Source organism: Gavialis gangeticus, unplaced genomic scaffold (assembly GCF_001723915.1).
Source record: "Gavialis gangeticus isolate Ggan-Ray unplaced genomic scaffold, GavGan_comp1, whole genome shotgun sequence".
Lineage (NCBI taxonomy): Eukaryota > Metazoa > Chordata > Crocodylia > Gavialidae > Gavialis > Gavialis gangeticus.
This window is the reverse complement of record NW_017728996.1, coordinates 8,226,579-8,249,699: the sequence shown is the minus strand read 5'-3', so window position 1 is coordinate 8,249,699 and position 23,121 is coordinate 8,226,579. Positions and strand designations below refer to the sequence as shown.

The 23,121-nt window shown below is 49.3% G+C and overlaps 1 protein-coding gene across 2 annotated transcripts in view; it reads left to right on the top strand.

The window, feature by feature from the left end:
* LRRK1 (leucine rich repeat kinase 1) overlaps positions 1–23,121 on the top strand; it is a 110,542-nt gene that overhangs the window by 50,157 nt on the left and 37,264 nt on the right. The window contains exons 6-16 of one of the 2 annotated variants that reach the window (XM_019503999.1): positions 5,257–5,483; positions 5,848–5,975; positions 6,227–6,390; positions 7,447–7,584; positions 10,722–10,834; positions 12,006–12,082; positions 17,621–17,750; positions 18,260–18,372; positions 19,245–19,459; positions 20,847–21,011; positions 21,307–21,479. In XM_019503999.1, the coding sequence (XP_019359544.1) occupies positions 5,257–5,483; positions 5,848–5,975; positions 6,227–6,390; positions 7,447–7,584; positions 10,722–10,834; positions 12,006–12,082; positions 17,621–17,750; positions 18,260–18,372; positions 19,245–19,459; positions 20,847–21,011; positions 21,307–21,479 (1,643 nt within the window). Of the gene's footprint in view, positions 1–5,256; positions 5,484–5,847; positions 6,024–6,226; positions 6,391–7,446; positions 7,585–10,721; positions 10,835–12,005; positions 12,083–17,620; positions 17,751–18,259; positions 18,373–19,244; positions 19,460–20,846; positions 21,012–21,306; positions 21,480–23,121 lie in introns of both variants that reach the window. The other variant, XM_019503998.1, reaches the window with a different exon arrangement.

Sequence of the window (23,121 nt, the reverse complement as noted above, 5' to 3'; positions counted from 1 at the left end):
CCCTGGGGTCCCAGTCCCCCTCCTGCATCCTCTGTAGAGTGGAAGCTAAACATAACCAGACTGGCCAGCACTTGGCCCTGCACTCCCACAGCCACACACATGCCAGAGTACTGCATGATAATAATCCCCCATGGGGCTGAACGACTTCGGCACTGTGTTTTGGAAGGAGTCAGAGACCCGGGGGTGTTCGTCAGTTTTGCACTTGGATCCTGACCCCAGGATGTTCTGCCTACATTCCCTTGCTCCAGGGCCGCTGTGCTCCTTGTAGACGCGTAGCCTTGGACTGGCCAAAAGGCTACACGCTCATCCTAAATGAATACACGTGCCACTGGCTCAATACACAGCAGTGCTGGGGAGTTGACTAGTTCCCTGTGTTTCACAGCTGTTTTTGGAAGCCTTGAAAATGGCAGAAGCTAGTGAGTTCCTAGTAGCTACCAGTGCCTGTTTTCAAGGCTTCCAGTAGCAGCTCGTGGACAGCTGCTTCCTCTCTGCTGTTCCAGTTGCCAGTTAGTCTGCAGTTGCCCAGTGCAGCTGAGTTATCGAGTTGATGGTGGGGTTGAAACGCACTGTGCACTTCAGTGGTATTTGCATTTAACCGAAGGGCAGGAAACTGATGTTTGGGCCAGTGTAAGCCATGGGCAGCAAGCTGTGACTGGCCGTGGGTTACGCAAGTAAGGAAATTCAGTGCTTACCCACTATGCACACAAGTGGGGGGTACTGTGGAGCAGTGGTTCTTAACCTGTGCGGCCTAACAGCACCCCTCCCTGGGCTTGTGGCATGCTCCGTAGCTTTTGTGGACTGAGTGGCACCAAAACATTGATTTATTATAGTGCTTACCTCCTTGCAGCGGGCTGGGCAGTGGGGATCGGGGACTAGCCAGTCAGGGACGAGCTTGAGCCTGCTCTTATTTCCTTACACTTTGAGGCACCCTTCAAAGCATCTGGTGGCACCCCTGGGTTGAAAATCCCTGCTGCAGAAAACATGGCATTTTCACCATCTGCTTGAGGACTCCCCAGTCAGTGTAGACGGGTTCACTAGCTCCACATTGCCCCCCACCCCTGCCCTTCTTAGCTGTAGCAAAGGACGCATGTTGGACATGGCTGGAGCACTGCTTGGCTCTAGCAGTGCCCATCTGCTTGGATGGCCCTTTGGGGTCAAGCACAGTGGTGGCAACAGAGCACATCTAGGTTGGTGGCAGCGGATCCAGTCCATGGCAGGAGAGGCAGCAGGGCAAGTGATTGCTTGTTGCAACAGTGACAATAGGTTGAGTGGCTGTGGGGTGAACGTGGCCATGTCAGCACAGCCCTCGCTTGCCCTCCTGCCACCGACAGCCATGTCCAGCGGGGCCCAGCCCTCCCTTACTCTGCAGGCTGTACATTTGCTGCCCCTGGTGTGAATGATGGCAAAGCTGGCAGGGCTTGCTGGCATGCGCCAGGCCATCTGTAGTGTAGATCTAAGTCCAACAGGTTTCAGAGCCAAGTATCCCTGTGTTCTTACTGAAATGGTAACCTGGGAGGAACCTCAACAAGTTTACCTGTCCAGGTGTTCCCTCATGTGGGGCATGCCCCTGTTGGATCGGATCAAAAGTCCGAACACTGGACCTAGTCACAAGGAGTACAACATCCAGGGTCCATTCACCTGCAACTCTACCAGCATCATATACACCTTCACCTGCTTACAATATGACTCTTAGATTTGGAAGCTGACATCTGCCACCGTACAAAAGAAGAAGGTCCAGTGATGGTGCAGTCAGTATTGCTGTGGGAGGCATTTGGGCCCAATGCAAGGCCTGATGCCTCCATGAGGATGGGAGTTTGTTAGCCCGTTGTTTGAGAAACAGTTTGAGGTTGGGGGACTGCCTGTAAGTCAGGACAGGTTTGCTGCCATGGCTACCTTGAGATGGTCATCCTATTCCAGGAGGGGTTGGAGGTCACCAATGATGTGTCATAGGAGTTGAAGGCAGGGACTGCAGGTGATAACCAGGGGGACTCTGTTGTCCTTGTTCTGGGGTTGATATTGTAGCAGGTTGGAGCGAGGTCTGAGTCTGGCTTTGTTGATTTGAGTGGCTGCAGTTCTGGGGTTGTACTGTAAATGTGGGAATCCCTGCTTCAGATCCATAAGGCATTCATCCCAGTTGGTGGGATCGGAGCAGATCTGGTTGTAACGCAGAGTACATACCAGGCAGTACAGCCACGCGGCATCATGGTATGACTTGCTTCAGGCAAGTCACTTGTCCTCTCTGCTTTGCATCCCTGTCTTTATAATGGGAATAGCAATACTTTCTTTCCTGCTTCAATAGTATTGCCTTGGGGTTGCAGTACTGAGCATTTGTAAAGGACTGCATGCATAAAAGGGTATGCACATGTGGCATGTTGTTGCTACTAGTTATTACTGTGCACAGCTTTTCATGTTGAGTTCATAGATCATTAGGGGCTGGAAGGGACCTTGCAGATCATGGGGTCCAGCCCCCCCCACCCCACACTAGGCAGGAAGACAACTGGGGTCAAGTGACCCCAGCGAGGTGACTGTCCAGTCTTCTCTTGAAAACCTCCAGGGCAGGTGACTGCATCACCTCTGGAGGGAGTTTATTCTGCATTCTGGACACCCTGACTATGAAGGAGTTTTTCCTGGTACTAAGCCCGAAGCGGCCTTCCAGGAGTTTGTATCTGTTGGTCCTGGTCTTCCCCAGCGGTGCCCCAGTGAACAGTTGTTCACCGAGCTCCTGATGCACTCCTCTGACGTAGCAGTAAACCACTACCAAGTCCCCTCTCCACCTTCTCTTCTGTAGGCTGAAGAGGCCCAGGTCCCTTAGCTTTTCCTCCTATGGCTTGCCTTGCAAGTCCCTGATCATACGGGTGGCTCTTTTCTGGACTGTCTCAAGTTTTCCCACGTCCTTGTTGAAGTGCGGCGCCCAGAGCTGGACGCATTGCTTCAGCTGCGGTCTCACCAGCGCTAAGTACAGTGGGAGTATCACTTCCTTAGTTTTGCATGAGATGCAATGGTTCACGCATGCCAGTGTGCTGTTTGCCCTGCTGACCACCCCATCGCACTGCTGGCTCATGTTCATGCAGTGGTCAGTCATTATCCCTACGTCCTTTCTGGCCGTGGTGCAAGTCGGGCGGTCACCTCCGAGCCTGTATCTGTTGAGGGTTGTTTGCCCCCAGATGGAGCACCTTATACTTGGAAGTGTTAAAGATTTCCTCTTTCCTACTCAGTGTTCTTCTTTACCTGGAATTTTGAGTCCCAGGTCACTCTGAAATGCCCTTTTTTACTTCCTTTTCATTTGAAATGCAGGGTTCAAAAAGGACAGAGCTGTAAATTTAGCCCCTAAAAGGAAATGAAAGTAGTGGATCAGTTCCTTGCTGCCTCCTGGTGGTGATGTAAAGGGTCACTCCAACAAGCCTGGAGCTTCAGGACCTCAGAGAGTTTGAGCTTGTGAAACCACTCTTGGGGGAACAGCTCCCAAAGCATCTGTGTCCCATTTTCAAAAGTCCTTGTGTAGGTCGACGGGACTTAGATACTTCTGGAAATGTTCCTTTGGCGAATGATTTTAGGCGGTGGCATTTTCCCAACTTCATAGTCTCAGTGATTTCCAGATTTCTTTTTTTAAAAGGAGACCATATTCTTGTCCTCACGTCACAAGCCTCAGTGCAAAGTTATGTAGCAAGGGGGCTGCTGCTGCTCTGATCATAAAAGGTGTGCGATGTTCCTGCCCATTTGTATTTAACAACACAAAGGATTATTTGCACACGCTTTCCATACTCATTACCCTGTATCTCAGCGATGCCTCTGAATTGCCCCCTGAAGTGGCTTGGAGCTGTTGATGGTGAAGAATGATAGGTGTGTAAATATTACCATGCTAGGAAACAGCTGATCACTGATGAGCCTTATTGTATTGCTGCTCATTTTCCTCTCCAGGAAACCTCCTTGAGTGCTTTTACCTCCTGGGAATATTGAGCCTGGTGTTGCTAGATTGACATGTGTGTGTATGTGTGTGTACGTGTGTGTGTGTGTGTGTGATTAGAGTTAATGTAGCATACCTCATGCGACCCTACCATGCAAGGCTTTACCTTGTCTGCACTAAGTGTGTGGGCTTAGTTCTTGTAGGCAGCCCCCTTGATGGGACTCGCTGCTGTTATTGGCCGTTGCACTGGTTGAAAGAAGGAGTGGGTTTATGACATGCGGCCTTAGACCAGAGTAACATGCTGTCTTCTAGTTTAACATTACCCTGGGGAAAAAAAGGGGTAGAAGCATGCTGGTGTAAGTGTCGCAGACCTGCAGCTTATCCTAAAGTAGCCATTTGTTCATAGGATCAATGGATTGGAAGGGACCTGGAAGTTTATCAAGTCCAGTCCCCTGCCATAGGCAGGAGTTTAGTGAGCTCAAACAAGCTCAACGAGGTGTTTATCCAGCCTCCTCTTGAACACCTCCAAGGACGGTGACCGCACCACGTCTGCCGGGAGTGTGTTCCAGGTTCTAGTTATTCTTACGGAAAAAAAGTTCTTCCTTATGTCCAGTCTAAATCGTCTTTCTGTTAGTTTGTGTCCATTGGTCCTCGTCCTCCCACGGGGTGCCTTTAATGCAAACAGGCTAATTTCTGCTCCCCGGTCCCCTAAGAGTGAAGCTCTGCAATCGCTTCATGCAGGTACCCTGGGATAGCAGCACTTCTGTCTGTTCCAGATCCCACTGTCATTTATACTGGTGTACAAACCTGTTGCAAGTCACCCTGCTGCAAATGTCACTTGTCTGTGCCCTACCTGAGGCATCACCCTGTACCTGTTCCCCACACACTTTTCTCACCAAAATCCTTGTGAGATGGGCACATGGAGGAAATCTGGCCCATGCATCTGTAACGGGCAGGCTCATGGTAGTAAGGTTGCAAGATCCACAGGGGAAAGGATCTGAGAAGGTCTGCAGTAACTCTCCATGTGTGGACACTCAGGTCCTGCCCAGCCCCATGCAGGCTTTCTGCTCAGTGGAGCTGTCTCTGGAGAGGGCTGTTCATGGCAGGCTGCTTTACCTTCCATGGAGCAGGTGTGGAGCTCCCCAGCCAGATGCAGAAGGTTTCTTTCCCCCTGCTCCATGCAGAGATGCCAGGCTTTGCTAGGGTTGTGACTGGGTCAGAGAGCAGCTGCCTCTGTTATCAATGCGTTACCTCCCAGCCTGCATCCCGAGCCATGCAGCAGGCTCTACGTGATCTCTGCCAAGCGGGTGGGTGGTATTCACCCAGGTTCTGCTTCCTTCTTGGGCCTGCAGCTCCTTCGTGTGAGCTGGACAAACCTCAGACTGCCCTGGGTGGACTTGGACTGGCTGATTGACATCTCGTGCCGGATCACTGAGCTCGATCTCTCTGCCAATTGCCTGATCACCCTCCCGTCCGTGATCCCGTGGGGCCTGATGAACCTCAGGAGGCTGAACTTGTCCAACAACCAGCTGACAGAACTGCCCGGCGTGCAGTTGTCTGATGAAATCATATGTACAAGGTGGGTCTGGCCTCCCCACTCCCTTTCTTCAAAGCAGAGCAAGGGCAAAATTCTGCTGGAGTTCGCTCAGCGGAGCAGACATGACAGGCTAAAAACGTCCTTGCTGGGTACATGAGCAATGTGTTGATGGACCACCTGGGTTTATCTCCATATGGTCAAAGATTCAGTGCTGTTTGATTATGAACCCTTTTCCTTGTTGATTATTGGGGCTCTACATTTGAAAAGGATAGCTTTGCCATGGCTTATGAGGATATACGTAGTGTGGGAGCTCCAAAATGTTCCCATTAATGGATGTTTGTCTTACAGCTCTGGTCATGGCTATGCCTTTTATTTGGGCCTTACTGGATGCTTCTTGCTCTTACAGGTTGCTTGAGGTTGACGTCTCCATGAACAGGCTCACCACTCTCCCCTCTGGATTTCTGCATCTCACAAAACTTCAGAAACTCCTTGCTGCCAAAAATTACATGGAGAAGCTGTTCGAAGAGGAAAATAGTATGTGTGTGCCCGTGACTGAGCTCAGGTTTCCATTTGCCATTCTAGGTTTGATCTTGCAAGCGAGACCCAAATCCACCCCTACCTCATCCCACAAGCCCTCACCCATAAAAGCCAAGAGTAGCTGAAGGTGCCGAGCACCTCTCAGGATACTCATCCAAAGCACATGGATGTCATCAGGGGTTTTTTTCATAGGCAGCATTGCCAGTGACAGCCCCTCACCAGACCTGTGATGCTTTTGTATCTTCCAGCAACTAATTGGATTGGATTGAGAAAACTGCAAGAACTGGACGTATCTGACAACCGCTTGATGGAGCTGCCCACCACGTTCCTGTGCTGCCTCAAATCCCTGAATGTCCTCCATGTTTCTAGAAATAACCTGAAGGTGTTTCCAGACCCCTGGGCCTGTCCCTTGGTGAGTCAGGTGGCTCTGTCAGGAACAGAAGCCTGCGTATGCCTTTTCATAGTGTGAAGACGCAGTGCAAAGAAACGCAACGTGATGCATTGCTGTAGTGCTGCTGTGCGGAGGCCCAAAAGCCACTCTGCCATTGCAGCAGTGCTACTGGGGAGACTTCCTCTTTCGGAGCCTCCAAGCCGGTCTCTTGGAGGTCTGTTCCCACTACTCTGTGAGCGAGTGTTCAAGTGAAGGCCAATGGTACCTCTCATGTGGAGAAGGCAAACACCTGTGATCCCAGCTTATATGAGCCAAAGGATGTGTAGAGTCATTTTACCAAAACCACAGCCTTTGTTTTGATTGACTTTGACAGGTAGAAGGCCGGGTAGATTTGCACTTTATAGACTAAGCCAAGTAGATAGATCTATATAGCACAAGCTTTTGTGGGCTGAAGCATCTGATGGAGCGGGCTACAGCCCACAGAAGCTTGTGCTGTCTCTCTGTCCATCTGTCTTTCTGTTCACATACACATACACACACTCTTTTGTTAGTCACTAAGGTGCAAATCTGCCCTGCCTTCTGCTTGACTTCAGACTAACATGGCTAGCAACGTCTCTGACTTTTGACAGCATACTAATACCCCTGTGTCACTGTCAGCTAGTTCTTCAGTATTTCAGAAGAACAAAAACCCTCCCACTTTCATCTGGATAATGATAAAAAAACAAGGAATATTTTGTTTAAATGCATGCGTCAGGGGCAAAGCAAGTGATGCTGATCTTTAAAATAATATTTAAATACATATTTTTAAAAATAAATTTGCCCATCAGTTGAGCAAGTTCTTTCAAAATGTGTTAGCAGCTGCTTGGTGTTCCCCTCTCCAGGACAGCAGACCTATGTGCACACAATCCTTCGTTTTGTAGCTTTTTGTTTTTTGAAGATCTAAGAAGCTTGCAGAAATCCACTGTATTCACACTGTATCCACACACAAGCCATGCGACATTTGATCAGCCTGTTTCCAGAGAGTTGCGTCTTGGGGTTCTTTACTCTGCTGAACATATTTTTCCTTTGTGCTTCCAGAAATACTGTAAAGCAGCAAGGAATGCCCTGCAGTCCGTCCCAGACACCTTTGCTGTTTTCTGGAAATATCACCTGAAAGAAGTGGATTTTTCTGAAAATGCATTAAAAGAAGTTCCTCAGGGGCTCTTCCAGCTTGAGGTAAGTATAAAACCTTCATTGCCTTCATCTGTTCAAATAGCTTAGCCAGTTGGACCTTGTTAGAATGGTGTGCATGCGTGTGGGTGTGTGTATGCAGGTGCGTGCGGGTGCGTGCATGCAGGTGCGTGCGGACGTGTGGGTGTGTGCATGCAGGTGTGTGTGGGCGTGTGGGTGCGTGCATGCAGGTGCATGTGGGTGTGTGGATGAACAAGGGCCTAGATGCTCCTTCCGTGTTTGGTAGCAGGGCCCCTTCACTTCTGGCCCAGTGCCTGTACGGTGTTCAGTATTCACCCTGCTTCCCCGCAAGTTGCTGCACTTCAGCTGTGGTGTATGTGATCTCCGTGCACCATCTGTAACACTCCTGAGGGGTCCCCTTTAGGAAATCAGTTGGTGCCTGCAGTTTTGTGTCTGTGGAATGACTGTTTTTGCCACTAAGCTCCGCATTGTGGTTCTAAGTTGTGGGCATAGATATTCGGCTGTTCATAACTGCATCCTTGAATAATTGAGGGACAGGAGAGAAGGGAATTGCCTCTGAATCTGGTCTGGCAACATGTCTGTAAGTGTAGAGTCTACATTATGAACGGGGGCTGCTTCCGCACCCTGGGGAATGCTTGCTATGAAACCTTGAAGCATGTACAACAGATGTGGCTCAAGCACAGGGCCCGGCTTTTGACAGCTCTGCTGGACTTTAAGCATGACAGGATCACTTCCAGTGTAGCCTGTGCGATCAGTGCTTCATACATTCTCCACTGACCATGATTTAGCCCCTGACAGACTTGGTTAGGCCCCCAGATGCTGTGGTTCAGCAGGGGCCAACATTTTCATCAGGCATGCCACAAATTAGCCCCACACCTTCCCTGAGTGCCACTCCAATTCCTTTCCCCTGCCTGATCTGCTGCTCTGATTTCTGCTTCATGTCCTGTGCTCCCCGACTGATGTGCTGCTCTACTTTCTGCTCCCTGCTGCCCAGTCTGCTGCTGCGCTGCCTGTTCCTTCCCTGGTCTGCTATGTGCCACACACTTGTGCCATAGGTTGGCCACCCTGCCCTAGTTAATGATGGCAGCTCCCGTCTCTGGCTCTTTAGGCTTATTCAGATAAAATAGAAAAGTGGCAAGTGTTCCCGGTTACCCAGGGCTGGACTGTGATCCGCGTGATGCGCCTGTGCCCCCGAGTAAGAACATCCCTGCCCCCTCAGCTGGGCTGCCTACACCTTGGGTCTGGGCACGCTGTAATGAACCACCCCGGGGTCAACTGGTCCTTCTCCAAGCACATGAAGCGACAGTGAATACTAGAGCCTTGGTGTTATTCACACTCACTGGCCAGCCCCAGTCAAGAAAAAGTAACCAGCATTCCCGTAGACATGCATGCAAATGTGGCCTCCATCTCCCAGGGCTCCAGCTTGAACTCTCCTGGGAAAGTAGAAGCACAGGCTTTCCTGGGACATGTGGCTTGCATTTGTCTCTGCTTCCCAGAGCCCTGCAGCTCATTCACACTGAGTTGTGTAAACCCGGTGGTCCATCCTCCAGCCCAGCAGTAGAAGTCTGACACCTGGTCATGGGAGAGCTCCCTCACGCGGAAAGCCTGTGCTGATGCTTGCAGGGAACTTGGCCCAGAGTGCAAGGTGTAGGTTGAGTCCTCTGGTCCGACTGGTGCCGAAACCAAGGATAGGGCAATTTTGACAGAAGCTGTAAGTGAGGGGAGATGGAGAGAAGGCTTTATGGCTAATTTGTATGTACTTCTTCAAAGGCCTTTTGCTCGGAATTACTTCTTGCCTTAAAGTTGATTGGACACACGTCTTCCATCGTTCCCTTCCAAGGGCTCCTCTAATAGTCCACATTATTGTGCATTTGGTTGGCTCTTTCCAGCAGTAACAGCCCTGCAGCACCCTGAGCTGTCGCTGGAGGGAACATGTTGCACATTAAATACTGTGCTGCTCAGCTGCCAAGTCTGCTGCGACCACGTTGCATTCATTTCCCTCATTCACCGTATCTCCAATACAGAGTCTCGGCTGGCATCACTCCATTTACTTTGGCTGCAGTGTATTAACTTTCATGGAGTTATGGTAGTAGAGAATTTAGCCTTTATAGGATACAGTTCATCATACTGTGTCCTGTAGTGAAGCTGTATAGTATTCAGCGTTGAATCCTGTCTACATAGTGTGACATAATGCGTAAGAAGCAGAAGTGGAATCAACCTGTCAAGTTTCAGTGTCCAGTCTTAAGTCAGGGAGAAAAGTAACCAGATATTATAGACCAGAGGTACTCAACCCCTGGCCTCCAGGCGAGACCTGGCCCCTGGCACTGTCATCCACAGTCCATGTCTCTGCTTGCTGAACTGGGCACACAGGATGGTATGAGGCCCAATCCCAGCACATGGGGCTGGATTGAGGAAGCATGGGGACATCAGGGCTCTGATCCCAGTGCACATGCTAAACAGAGGGGGTGCAGGGCCCTGATATGGGATCAGTACGGGGCCCAGTGGTCTGATTCTGGCACATGGGGATAAGGCATGGCTCTGGGGACTAGCCAGGGCTGTGCCAGACCTGATCCAGCCACAGGCCTGATTCTGGCATGCAGGACCAGCCCCACACCACTCGCCTGGCCAGCAGGGCCAAAAAGTTGAGCATCGCTGGTCTAGACAGGGAAAAGTACATGCACATTCTTTTGCTTTGCTGTCTAAACAACAGATAAGAGTAGGAGTTCAATTCCTGCGACACGGAAAGCTCCTATTTTTGCATTTGAAACTTATTTGAGACTGACTTCTGTCTCATCTGAACCTATTCATATATTAATCCATATGTGTATGTACTACAGCTGGCAAACATATGACAAATTTTCCACTTCAGAATATTCCCTTAAGAATCCAGATAAAGTTTCCCTTTAGGTTTATAATTTCTCATTGAGTCCTTCAGCAAATAAGTGGGTAATCGCACTGAGCTAACACACACAGCTTTGTAGAAGAGGTGCAGTCAGCGTATGTGCTGCAGAAGGACAGAAGAAGTTATGTTTGTATGCTAGAAAGTGCGTCTCTAGTTAGCTGCCTTCATTTCTGTGCAGTTTCAGCAGCCCTGCTAACCACGTCTCTTCCTGCCTGTTTGATGGATTGCTTTTCCTAAGGGCCGGATATTTCACTTTCAGGCTTTGGTGTCTCTGAAGCTGTTGGGAAATCAGCTGGTGGCGCTGCCTTCTCAAGAGAAGTGGACTTGTAGACAGCTCAAGTCCTTGGATCTCTCCAAGAATCAGCTTGGAAAGTAAGATTTTCTTTTTCAGTTTGTGTTAGAGCTACAAGGGAAACCAAGGTTGCTAGTAACACCAGTCCCTTGCCCTGTGTAGAAAGCGCCAGTGCTTTTATGGACCTAGTGGATGAATTATCTACGTATAACATGTATTTTCCAACTATGCAGTTGGTCCAATAAAATACATCACCCACAGAAATCCTTTCCTCTTTGTCTACATAATGTAAAGTTGTCTGTGGAGTATGAACCACCTCTCTTCCCCATGCTTTACATACTTATGGCAATGAAAACATATCAGTCAATCTCCTTGGCATACACTACATTACTTACAAGTAATGCATGAAATAATACGTGCAGAATCTTCCTTCTGCTATTGACAGCATTATCTTTATGAATGCTTATTGGTGGTGGGGCACATCTGACCCATAAATATTCAGCTACTTGATTTCAGCTTGGGAGTCCATGCATGCAACAGGCTGTTGGTTCACAGAGCAGACCAATCATGCAGGCTCTTCAGAAGAGGTGAGAGGAATGTGGAGTGATATTTTTCCATTTGGAAAGGGTGTGGGTTATGCACACCTGTAGGCCTAGTCCCTTCTCTAGAGGTGCCTATAGGCATGTCATGCTCCCTATGCAAATGCACACCCAGCAGCTGTTCGGGAGTCATTGTGATCCACCTGGTCAACCAGCAGGGGTACAGCACTGCTCCACAGGAGTCTCCGTGCATTTCTGTGGCATTCCTCTTGAATTATCGCATCGGAGGGGCTCTCTCTGTTACCAGAAAAGGCAGCTGTGCTGCTCTCCAGAGTCTCTAGGAAGCTTGTTCAATGTGCTGTCTGGCAGCTCACTTACCCTTGATGCTCATAAAGCACAAAGCTAAGTGTGCTTTTCACAAGGGAAGTGACTGAGTGTCGCAGAGCCCCAATCATTGCAAGGGGAAGGGCACTGTGGAGTCCAAACTGGGAAACTTGGGTCCCAATAGCCGCTATTGTTGGTGGCATTGGACCTACGCTGATCTCTGCGGCTGACGCCCTTCTGTCCTGCACCAGTAAACATGCTCTGAAATCACACAAGGGGCTGTGAACCCTCAGTGGCCGCAGACTTGGTGTGTGCATCCACAGGCCTGGCCTCCCGTGAGACCTGCCTTCTCACACATGCTTCTCTTTACCTTGTGTTTTGTCCTCAGAAACGAGGAAGGATTTAAAACCAAGCGGATTGCATTTTTCAGTACAAGAAACCGACCACGTTCAACCATCGAGACAGGTACGAGATACGGCGGCCTCCTGCCGTAGCCAGGAACAGGGAGGGAGGTTGTGGAGAGGACAGCAAAGAGACAGGGCTGTTGGAGTCTGGCTGAGAAGGGGTCATTATAAGTTTGGCTGCCAGTGGCATTTAAGCACAAAGAAAATGTTTAATCGTGAAAATGAGGAATATGGTGGTATGGACTGCCCACGTGGCTAAAGAATGTGCTTGGGAAGTCAGTCTGGCCAGTCCTTGGTACACTGACCCAGGGAAGCTAACTGGTATTTAGTGGCATCACTTTTGTCTCAGTGGCTGAATTAGCAAAGTGGGTTTTGTCCTGGACTGCTTGTCTCACATTGAAGGTTTGCATTTGGGAGAATCTTCTGAGTGCAATAGGTAAAACCCAGTGTTATTTAATATCTTCATCAGCGATTTGGATGAGGGTGCGGAGAGCACCCCCTCCAAGTTTGCAAGTGATACCAAATTATGGGGCAAAGTAACACACTGGAGGGCAGGGAGCAGATACAGGCCGATCTGGACAGGTTGATCAATGGGCAGAACGCAACAGGATGCAGTTCAACAAAGATAAATGCAAGGTACTCCACCTAGGGAGGAGGAATCCCCAGCACACCTACAGGTTACGGGATGACTTCCTCAGCAGCTCAGCAGCTGCAAGGGACGTTGGAGTCATAGGTGACTCCAAGATGAACATGAGCCGGCAGTGTAACGAAGCCATCAGCAAAGCCAATTCCACCTAATCGTGCATTAGCAGATGCATGACCAGCAGATCAAGGGAGGTGATGCTCCCCCTCTATGCAGCACTGGTCAGGCCGCAGTTGGAGTACTGTGTCCAGTTTTGGGCACTGCACTTCAAGAGGGACACAGAGGATCTGGAGAGGGTCCAGAGGAGACCACTGACATAATTAGTGGCCTCCATGCAAGACCCTACAAGGGGAGGTTGAGGGATCTGGATTGCTTCAGGCTTCACAAGAGACAGCTGAGGGGAGACCTTGTAGCTGCCTATAAGTTTATCAAGGGAGGACAACAGAGTTGGAGATGAGGCATTTACCAGGGCACCCCTAGGAGTAACTAGGAATAATGGGTACAAACTAGTGGAGAGTAGATTCAGGTTGAACATTAGGAAGATGTTTTTTACAGTAAGGGTGGCCAGAGTCTGGATCGGGCTGCCAAGAGAGGTGGTGCTGTCACCTAACTTGGAGGTCTTCAAGAGGAGGCTTGACAGTCACCTGGCTGGGGTCATCTGACCTCGGTCCTCTTTCCTGCCAGGGGCAAGGGGTCGGACGCGATGATCCTTCATGGTTCCTTCCGACTCTACAATCTATGAATCTTTGAACCCTGTAAAGATCAAAAGACCACTTGCAGATCTCCATGTTGATGCCTGATCTTGGTAGGAGCAATTTGCTCCTCTTTTCTGTTTGTTTGTGCTTCAAGGCACTCAGCTTTAATGAGCTATGGGAGGTACTGACTGAGCAAGTACCAAGGGACTTGCATAGACGTGTGGAATAAAATTTAGATGCCCGAGACGAACCTTTGGGATCTGATCGCAGTAAGTGGGACTGTGAGCGAGGAGGAGGTGTCATTTGGCAACGAACTCTTGCAAGCACTCTTTCTTCTGCTTTGCCTGCCATGTGTGAGTTGAGGCTCACACGAAGAACATTTGGGATTAGCTTTCCATTGAAGCTGTGGTGCAGTTATAGTTGGTCAGGGGCCCAAAATGGTACACTTGGAAGGCAGAGACCCATTTGGACACGCACCTGGACCTCCTAGTGAGAATGGATCCCTTGCCCATGTAGTAATCTCATCTCACTACACTTGCAACATTTCCTCTGCAGAAGCAGGAGGTGGTGTCCAGCATGCAATGGGGGCATCCAGCCAAGGGGTGCAAATCCCTTCTGTGAGGAAGAGATTTCTCTTTGCTATTTAGAAAGTAAAAATAGAAAAGGCAAAACATGAGTAGAAAGGTGAGTGCAGTGCCATCAGCAGGAAATGAGACCTTATAGCTGCTGTGTCCTGAAGAATCCTGCAAAACCTGGGGCATCAGCCTCTCCACTCTCCAAAGCAGCATATTATGCATTTTGCAGCTGGGTGGGGAGATGGAGGCCACAGTATATTGAAGCAAAGACCTGGCTTGGCTTGCCAGTACCCCAACCCACAGCATGCACACACTCTTTAGGTGCCCCCAGTAATGCCTACCTTCTGCACCTGCTTCTGCGGAGCTACGCAGAGAGAAGAGAGCTGGAAATGGAGCAGAGAAAGAGAGGAGAAATGATAGCAAGTGTGTCCAGTCCTGGAACAAGGGGACGAGGGAGGTGAAGAGGGGATGTGAAGTAGTCAGCCTGGTAGGGGGTCTACATAGCATGCACTGCTGTGTCCATCAGTGAGGTGCACAGGCAAAGGGGCCTCAGCCATGGTGACTGATGTTGCATGACCGATGTTTTCCAGCACATAACATCCATTTCCCTCCTGACAATAGGCAATCTAAAATTAAAGTGCATCTTACCCACTGTAGCTACACAATAAAAAATAGTCATCATTGTAATAAAAAATCAATCCAAATTCAGTCTAGAAACCTTCCCCTCCACCCCCCTGTCTTAGCTTTTGCGGGGGGGCATGTATCTTATACACTAGAAAACATGTCCCATTGAAATGAGATATGCTCAGTGCTGGTACATAGCACAGTGGCAAGAGGCATCATAAAACCAGCTTAGCCCACTCCGTGAGGGCCTGTGCGCCAGCAGGAACTCCTGAAGGAGGCAGAGCCAGCATAACATACTCTTCATAACAACCCCTTCCCCAGGCAATGGGATGGGGCCAAGTGCATGTGGGCCATTTGTCACTGCTTTCAAACACCCTCCAGCCCCTGAAAGGCATCCTCTTTGGCAAGATATAAATTAGAATAAGTCTTCTAGTCCCTGGATGGCAACCGGATTGACTAGCCACCGAGACAGAATAAAGTCACATTGTCAATCGCTCATCAATCCTGAGCCAGGTGCAGCCTGGTAGGGCTGGAACAGACCGTCAAGAGGTGGAAGAATATGAAGAGTGGACAGGAGAGAGACCAGATCCATTTTTCTGCTGCATGCCCCAAAAACAGCACTCTGTGTCTGATATAGTCCTACCCAGCGAGCTGTTCATGTCCAGGAAATGATTTGCTGCAGATCATTTATGGATGCTTCAGCCACTGCATTGATAAAACTCAAATACCTTTCTGCCTGTGCAGATGGTCGGGTTTGTGCAGTGTACTCATCCAAAGCTATTTTTAGGATAGTTTTGGGGTTTTTTTCAAAGATCTTTAAAAGAAAATCCAAACAGCAGCCAGAAGAGTCCTAAATAACTCCTGAATAAATTGTTGCCATTCGTGCACTCCCAAACCTGGTTCCAGCACCGTGCAGCCTTCTCCACTGAGGGTTATGCAAAGAGCTGGGTGTGCTGCTGCTATATCTGGTCTAGTTCCTTTGGGTCCAAGCTGCACTAGATCTGTCTGTATCTGGGTGTCAAAAATCTGGCCTGTGGGGCACCATCATCTGGCCCCCAGTGCTGCTCCTGGATCTAAAGTTGACCCACACTGCACACGGCATGTGTCAAACTAGGGCAGCTGTGTTAGCCCGATCTGATCCACAAGGCCAGCCATGCACCGTTCACCTGGCCTGTGGACCAGCCCTGCACCACTCTTCAAGTGCACGGGCCAGATGTGTTGACACTCCTGGTCTTTATATCTAGATTCATGGGTGACTGGAAGCCGCCGGTGGCATTGCTGGCAGGGACGGGACTGGCAAGCACCCGCAGATGCCATTGGCGAGGATGGGACTGGCGAGCAACCGCTGACACTACCACCAGTGTTGGTGTCGGGGATGGGGATGGCGAGCACCCGCAGATGCTGCCAGTAACATTGGTGGTGGGGACGGCCCTGTCGGGGGGGGGCACATGCCCCCCCCCCCATATCCCCATACCACTTGCCTATGTCTAGATTTGTTCCAGGAACCTTAAATACTCAATGCATAGATTAACTTTATGATAAATCAGAAAATAGCGAGCCCCTGAGTAAGCCTATTTACTTACAGTGATTAGAAAATAATTTGCATGTGAAGACTTGGTTAGGCTGTGATGTGCTTGCTCCCACAGAACAGGCCCTTTTGGCACAAACAGGGCCACTGACTGCAGAACAAGCACATCTCCCTGGCCTGGGGCTGTCATCCAAGCACAGACTGCTGTCAGAACTGAGAGGACTTTTTTTTTTCAGGAAACTGTCCACCATTATCTTTTCCACTGGTGCTTTTCAGGTTCATTGTAGTTACAGCCATTCCTCAAACATCATTTGAATGGAAGAATACGTCTTTGGAGAAGTATAACTGTAGTAGTCTTGGGGCTCTTTTAACTTTTATGATTTGCTTTTATTGAAATGATGGACCAGGAATGTAATGGATGATGTGGGATTTCCTGTGCAGAGTCTCCCCGACTGTATCCTTCTCCCTGTCTGCTTCTGGCCTAATTCTTCCTGGTAGATGTCCACAAGACGGCACACAGGAGCATTACCCTTCATCCTGGTACTCTGTGCAGTCATTGCAGAAGTATCGAATACAACAAAATGATCAGCTTTGCAGCTGGTTGGATTTCTTTCTCCGAACCATGCCAGCAAAAGCAGCCTGGTGATTCAGTTATCACTCTTAGAGTTTGGGTCACACCCAAAACACACTGAACACTGTTCAAACACATAGGGAGACTCCTTTGCCCTGACGTGTGTGCAGCCTAAATAGACAAACAGGAAAGACAGAGAGTGTTTTGGAGTGCTCTTTGGTGTCTGCTCTATTGCTTGGGGTTTTCTTTCTCTTCTTCCTCCAGCCATTTGTACCTGCCTTCTTTCCATGTGTTCTTCTCTCCAACTGCCCAGCCCAACTTGCTCCACCATTGCTACTCCAAAATGTCCTTCTTCCCCCATCTGCACCCTCTGCCTTGCACAGATTTGACATGAAAGGCCACAGTGGAAGAGTGCATAGTCTCACCTCCCCTGCGCCATCACTGGTGACTGTTGCTGCTGGCTGGCTCGCCCATCTGAAAGGTTAACTATACAAGCAGACCCAGTCCTCCAGATTTTGCCCACCGCAGGTTGCCTACGTGTGGTTATGGGGCTATAATGTAGTGCTGTTCACATCCGAATTGGTCGTAGTCCGAGTTCTCGGTGCAAGCCGCAAGGTCTGGAGTGGTGGTGGTCCAAGAAGCATCTCACAATAGGTGGTTTCCAGCAGGAAGGGGACAGATGCTGTCCCAAGACATACTTTCCTAAACTGACTCCCATCAGTAACCTGGAGGCTGCCTCTGTTTCTTAGCATGCCACTGAATACCTGGCCACCGTGGTGGGGACTAGTCATCTCCCAACACATAGTGCTGAGATTGGAAAACCCAGGGTCTGTGCTACTCTGTGTTACTGCTGGGGACCTCTATGAATAGTTAAGATCAAGGGCTGGGGGTCTGGAGCCCTGTGGTGTATTTTTAAAGCTGCAGCCTGCTCTCAGCTTTCTGCTTTCTCTCTTACCATTGCAGGTTCCTTCCTGGAGTTTCCTGCGTTCCTCAGTGACTCTCTAGAAGTCCTGTATCTGAACGACAATCAGTTTGACGTCGTCCCGCAGTCCATTTGCCTTCTGAAAAGTTTAACAGAGCTTTATTTAGGAAAGTGAGTTGTGTCATCAAAAGTCTGCTGCTTTTATAAGGATCCTTCTCTCTTAGTTTGCAGCCATAGGTGACAAGCTCTCTTGAAGTCAGAGAGCCGAAGGCCCTTAGCGCCATTCAGGTCCCATAAATCTCTGTAATATAGGTGGGGATTTAATCTTTAGATGAAGAAGCAATATGGTGGTTTTGTACAACACTGGTACCTCATGTGCCTGAGTGCCCTTCTGGCTCTCCACTGCCACAGCTTCCTTGCCCTTGAGCTAATGACTAAACATCCGTGCCTAAGTTTCCTTATCTGTAAAATGGACACGGATAATTCTCCTCTGTCTCTCAGAGGTGATCCCAGTATTAATTAAGTTTACAGATCACTTGACAACACTGGGTGTGGGTTAAGTAGCCTGATTAAAATGTTAAAGGAAAACTGGGGGCAGATTTTTGCACAGACAGAATGGTGTCATAGGAGCTGGTAAGAGGCGCTGTATATGTTCAAAGCTTGCATTTATTTTTGTACAGTAACCCTGGCATCCGAGAGCTTCCTCCAGAACTTGGACAGCTGGCTAATCTTTGGCAGCTGGACACCGAGGAACTAAATATCAGCAACGTTCCTGCGGAGATCAGAAAAGAAGGTAAGCCCCATCCTCCATGGATGTTATTGAATTCAGCTGTCCAAGATGATAATGAAATAGAAGTGATTTTGATTGCCTGGACCAGGAAAGAATTGCATTGGCCCAAACCTTTGTTGCTGCTAAAAGAAACTGCATGGAGAACTTCTCACATAGATTGATATTTTTTTTTGTCTTGCAATACCCACGTATTAATGTAGTGTTTTGTTCCTAATGCATATGCTAGAGAGGTTTGGCAGGGTGTTGTCTAGGCACACTGATACTTGATAATATTTTGACAGCCCTTCTACAGACATATTAAAATATTTCACAGTCATGGCCCCAAACTCTTCAGCAATACTCTTGTAAGCTGTTGCATTTGGACCAATGACAACAGCATAGTCCTATTTTTAATACGTGTAAGAAAATCCTATGGAAATAAAGTTAATGAGAATTATTTCTTCTAAAATGAAGGTCTGTGGCTTAAGTGTGAATTTAACTAGAAACATGGAAGTCTGAGGAAAAGCGGAGTATTTTCCCAAAGCTGAATTAGAGTTTATGCTTCCTTTTTTGCTTCTGGAGAATGAAAACAAAAGCAAGCCTTGCTCCTCACAGTGATTCATTGTAGACTTACAGCATCGACCTTTTCCAGGGGCTCTGTCTTGGGTCTGCCCAGTTAGAGCTTGCTTGCTTTTTGTTTACTCCACAAGCCTTTTCAAGCAACAGGGAAACCGCACTGAAAATATCCATTCTCCACAAGCTTTTTCAAGCAACAGGGAAACCGCACTGAAAATATCCATTCTACTGGCCTGCCTACCATGTGAGACTCGGTACTGCCCTGCCATGCACATTCACATGCTAGCCATGGGCTAATCCTTGCACCCTTTCTCCAACAGGCCCCAAAACAGTTCTGGCGTATTTACGAGCTCAGCTGCGCAAGGCTGAGAAGTGCAAGCTGATGAAGATGATTGTCGTTGGACCCCCGCGTCAGGGGAAGTCGACACTGATAGAGATTTTGCAGACGGGGAAAGTCCCACAGGTGATGCACAGCGATGCAACCATACGCACAACAAAATGGGAGCTTCAGAAACCAGCCGGGTACAAAGCTAAGGTGAGTCACAGTCCGAGATACTTACCTAGATGGAGCTGTTTGGTTCAGAAGGGCTTCTCAGTGGGGAAGTAGCTTGTCCCTTGAGGGCTGTCTGTGCTGTGCCAGCAGCAGGTCTTGGAGAGGATGGGACTGAACATGCCCTGCCCGTTCCCCGCTGCTGTCCTGTTCTAGCTTCATTCTTTATCCCTAGTCACTCCTTGCCCGTTCCTGAAACTCTCCATCCTTTTCTTCTGGGCACCAGGTTTTCAAAGACCCTTAGGTATCTAAAGGTGGAAATAGGTTTCATACTTTTATTGATCTCAGTAAGTTGCCCTGCTTTCCTGGATTACAACAGCAGTTAAAACCTAGTTCATGCAGATGCTCTGGGCACTAATCTACACCTTTAGGTGCCAGACACTGTTGAGAATGTGGCTCTAGGGACTCGCTCAACATTGTACCGGGACCTATTTGCTGGCTTCCAAGTGGTAAATAAGGGGTCTACAGCTCAGCTGCTTGTGTGCAAGCTTCCAGCGCTCACTCCAGAGCTAGGAAAGCCCTCTGACTCCTGAGTGGTGAGTGGTTAGAGTCCTAAACTGGGACTTTAGAGCTGTGTGCAGGTCTCTGTCCAGTCTCCTGGCGTGATTAAGCAAATCATTGAGCTTGTCTGTTCCTTGGCTATCAGAGCATGACCTAGCATCCCCGTAGCATGTGAGGATGCAGTGCAGGTTTCAGGGTGCTCATGTCCTAGATGAACCCACATACAAGGAGAAGGGCTCCTATCCAGCAAGGGCAGTCTTCCCCCGCAGAGTTTTGGATCAGAGGGCACTTCTTTTGGCCCCTGTTTGATACGATACTGCACAAGGCAGCAATATTTCTCAAGATGCCCCGCAGGTGTCAATCAGCCATAAGAAGCTTGGAAAGCAAATGTTTCCAAAAGGCCTTGCTGTTGCACAGGTTAAACTCCGTCATGATTGACTGGAGCATGATTTCAGAGAGCTGCCCCCAGCCCAGTTCTGTCCAGCACAGCGCCAGCAGACAGCGAGCTTAAACAAGCCCATCACACGTGCTGCAAGCCAGGAAGACAACCGTTTTCATTCGGGACCCAGCGAAATGCACAGCTCAGAATCAGATCTCTGTGCTGGAAAACCCGTAGCATCCGCTAGAGACTTCCCAGCATCAACAGCACCGCTATAGTCTTAGCAACGAGCAATTGGTTTGGATTTCCGGTGTGGAAGTGGGAAACAATGGCTTGTTGATTTTTCCTTTCCCGGGGGCACAATTAGGACATTGAAAACCTTCTAGTGTCGCCCATTACGGAGACACCCCGGCGTAGGTTTATACTTCAGCTATTATCTCCCTGTGATTTACTGGAGCTGTTTGATTTGAACACTTCTCTTTGTCTAAGTAGGTTGATTCAGTGGAGCTCAATGTCTGGGATATCGGAGGCCCCGCCAGCATGTCTACAGTCAATCAGTGTTTCTTCACAGACAAAGCATTGTATATAGTCGTATGGAACTTGGCTTTGGGGGAAGAGGCTGTTGCAAACTTGCAGTTCTGGTTGTTGAACATTGAGGTAAGATGTCACTCTTGGGTAGTGAAATTTTTCTTTAGTAGTAACTCAGTACATCAAGGGGGATCTTCTGAGTTCTTTTAGAAACTCAGCTGCCTCTGATTCCTATTTTGAATGGTTTAAATCCATCATTGCCTTTATGCTTTGCCGTACACACCAGCACTTGTAAAAACAGCCGATTTATAAACCATGGTCAAGACCGTGCTGCAGATAATTGTGCTGGAATCAGTATGTGCCCCTGGTTGGGTCATGCTCGCGCTGTCTGGATGCAGGTTACAGGCCATGTGTTCTCTTGCAGGCCAAAGCCCCGAATTCTGTCGTGTTAGTAGTGGGAACGCACCTCGACCTCATCGAAACAAAATTTCGGGTGGAAAGGATAGCCACTCTCCGGGCATACGTCCTGGCGCTCTGCCGCTCTCCATCAGGTTCAAGGGCCACTGGCTTTCCAGATATCACCTTCAAACACTTACAGTAAGCACCACATCCCTGATCTAACCCTGTGTTCTCCGCCCTGACCCCCGAATGGAAGTTGATTTTTTTCTAAATTCTCGTTTCCTTGGCACCCACAGGGATTTAAAAACCCTTCAGCATTGTGCTACCTATACTTACACAGAAGGAAGCCATGCCTCTTTTTCCTTCTGGGTAAAATAGGGGTAAAATATGTGAACTTTTAGGGGAGTTTCATAGATGGATGAATGTCGCTGAAAATGCATAGCTGTTACCTAAGCATTGTCACTGCTAATAGCTACCAGTGACCAGCTGGTGGGATTCATTAGGTTTCCAGGACTACTGTCTTGTAACCTTACACCCCTGTATCCTTATAGGATCATAGGAAAGTAGGGCTGGAAGGGGCCCCCTGCTCAAGGCAGAATCATCCCTGGCTAGCCCATCCCAGCCACCGTCTATCCACCTGCTCTTGACAATTTCCAGGGATGGAAATGCTGCGACCTCTCCAGGTAGCTTGTTCCAATGGCTAATCACCCGCGGAGTGAGGCAGTTCTTCCCAGTCTCCAACCTAAATTTCCTCTGCTGCGTTTTGGGGCCATTGCTCCTAGCCCGGTCCCCAGCAACCGCAGAGAATAGTCCTAGAGGACACAGATCATCTGCAATTTCTTGTCCTACAGCTGGGCTGCAGGGTCCAGCTCCACAGCCTCACCTCTGCCTTTAGGAGAGGCGGATGCCCTGGAGGAGCTTGCATCCAGCACTCAGTCCAGAGCAGCGTGCTGACGCTGAGCAGTGGGGAATGTGGTAGCAGCTTGGCAGGGTGGCCCGGCGTGACGCCTAGCTGCTAGATATTGCTGCTGTCTGTGGCAGGTGCTGGGGGCTGGCCCCCAGGTCCTACAGCTGGCACGTTAGGGGGATTCTGCTGCCTCTGCCACACACGTTGTGCACTCGCTGGCAAAGCCAGCTCAGAGACCTCTGGGGCTGCATTCTGCGTGTGCCCAGCACTTTTGGTGCAACTTCCCACGTCCTCTCCCAGAGCGGAAACCCCCTTTCCCCTGCTGACCCTGGAAACTCCAGTTCATGCCCTTGCCACAAGCTCTTTCTGTTCCTCTCAGCCTCCTGCTTCTTTCCTCTGCCGTTTCCTCCTGTTTTCTCTGCCTGCCTGTCCTTTCTCTCCCATACAATCCCAGTCATTCGCCACCGATCACCTGGAGCTGCTGGGAACACTGCTCCTCACAGGACTAATCCAGGACTGCCAGGGCATGGCTGGAAGTTTCCATATGTTGTGGAAAGCCTTTGTGGGGCTGAGATAAAAGCAGTCTGATGAGCCATTCATTCAGCTCTCCGCTGCATGAGCATGTACTTCCCTTTGCCCACCCCCACCTCCGTTGATGGTCACGGTTTAAAATACCGGATACCTCTTTAAAACAAGGGTCTTCACTGCCCCCCTCCCCAAGAATATATGGGGGATCAGCAAGAAAGAGGCTTTGTTGGGGGAAGCAGAGGAAGACTGTTCTTATGCAGCCAACAGAGTGGACAGGAAGAGCAGGAAACGGAGAAAGCTGCTCCCAGCTGTGAGAGAGAGGAAGGGGGTCGGCTTTTAGGGACCCAGCAGAAAGGCCAGGTCCTAGGGTCCAGCTGAGAAGGGGAAGCAGGGAGTGGGGGGGGG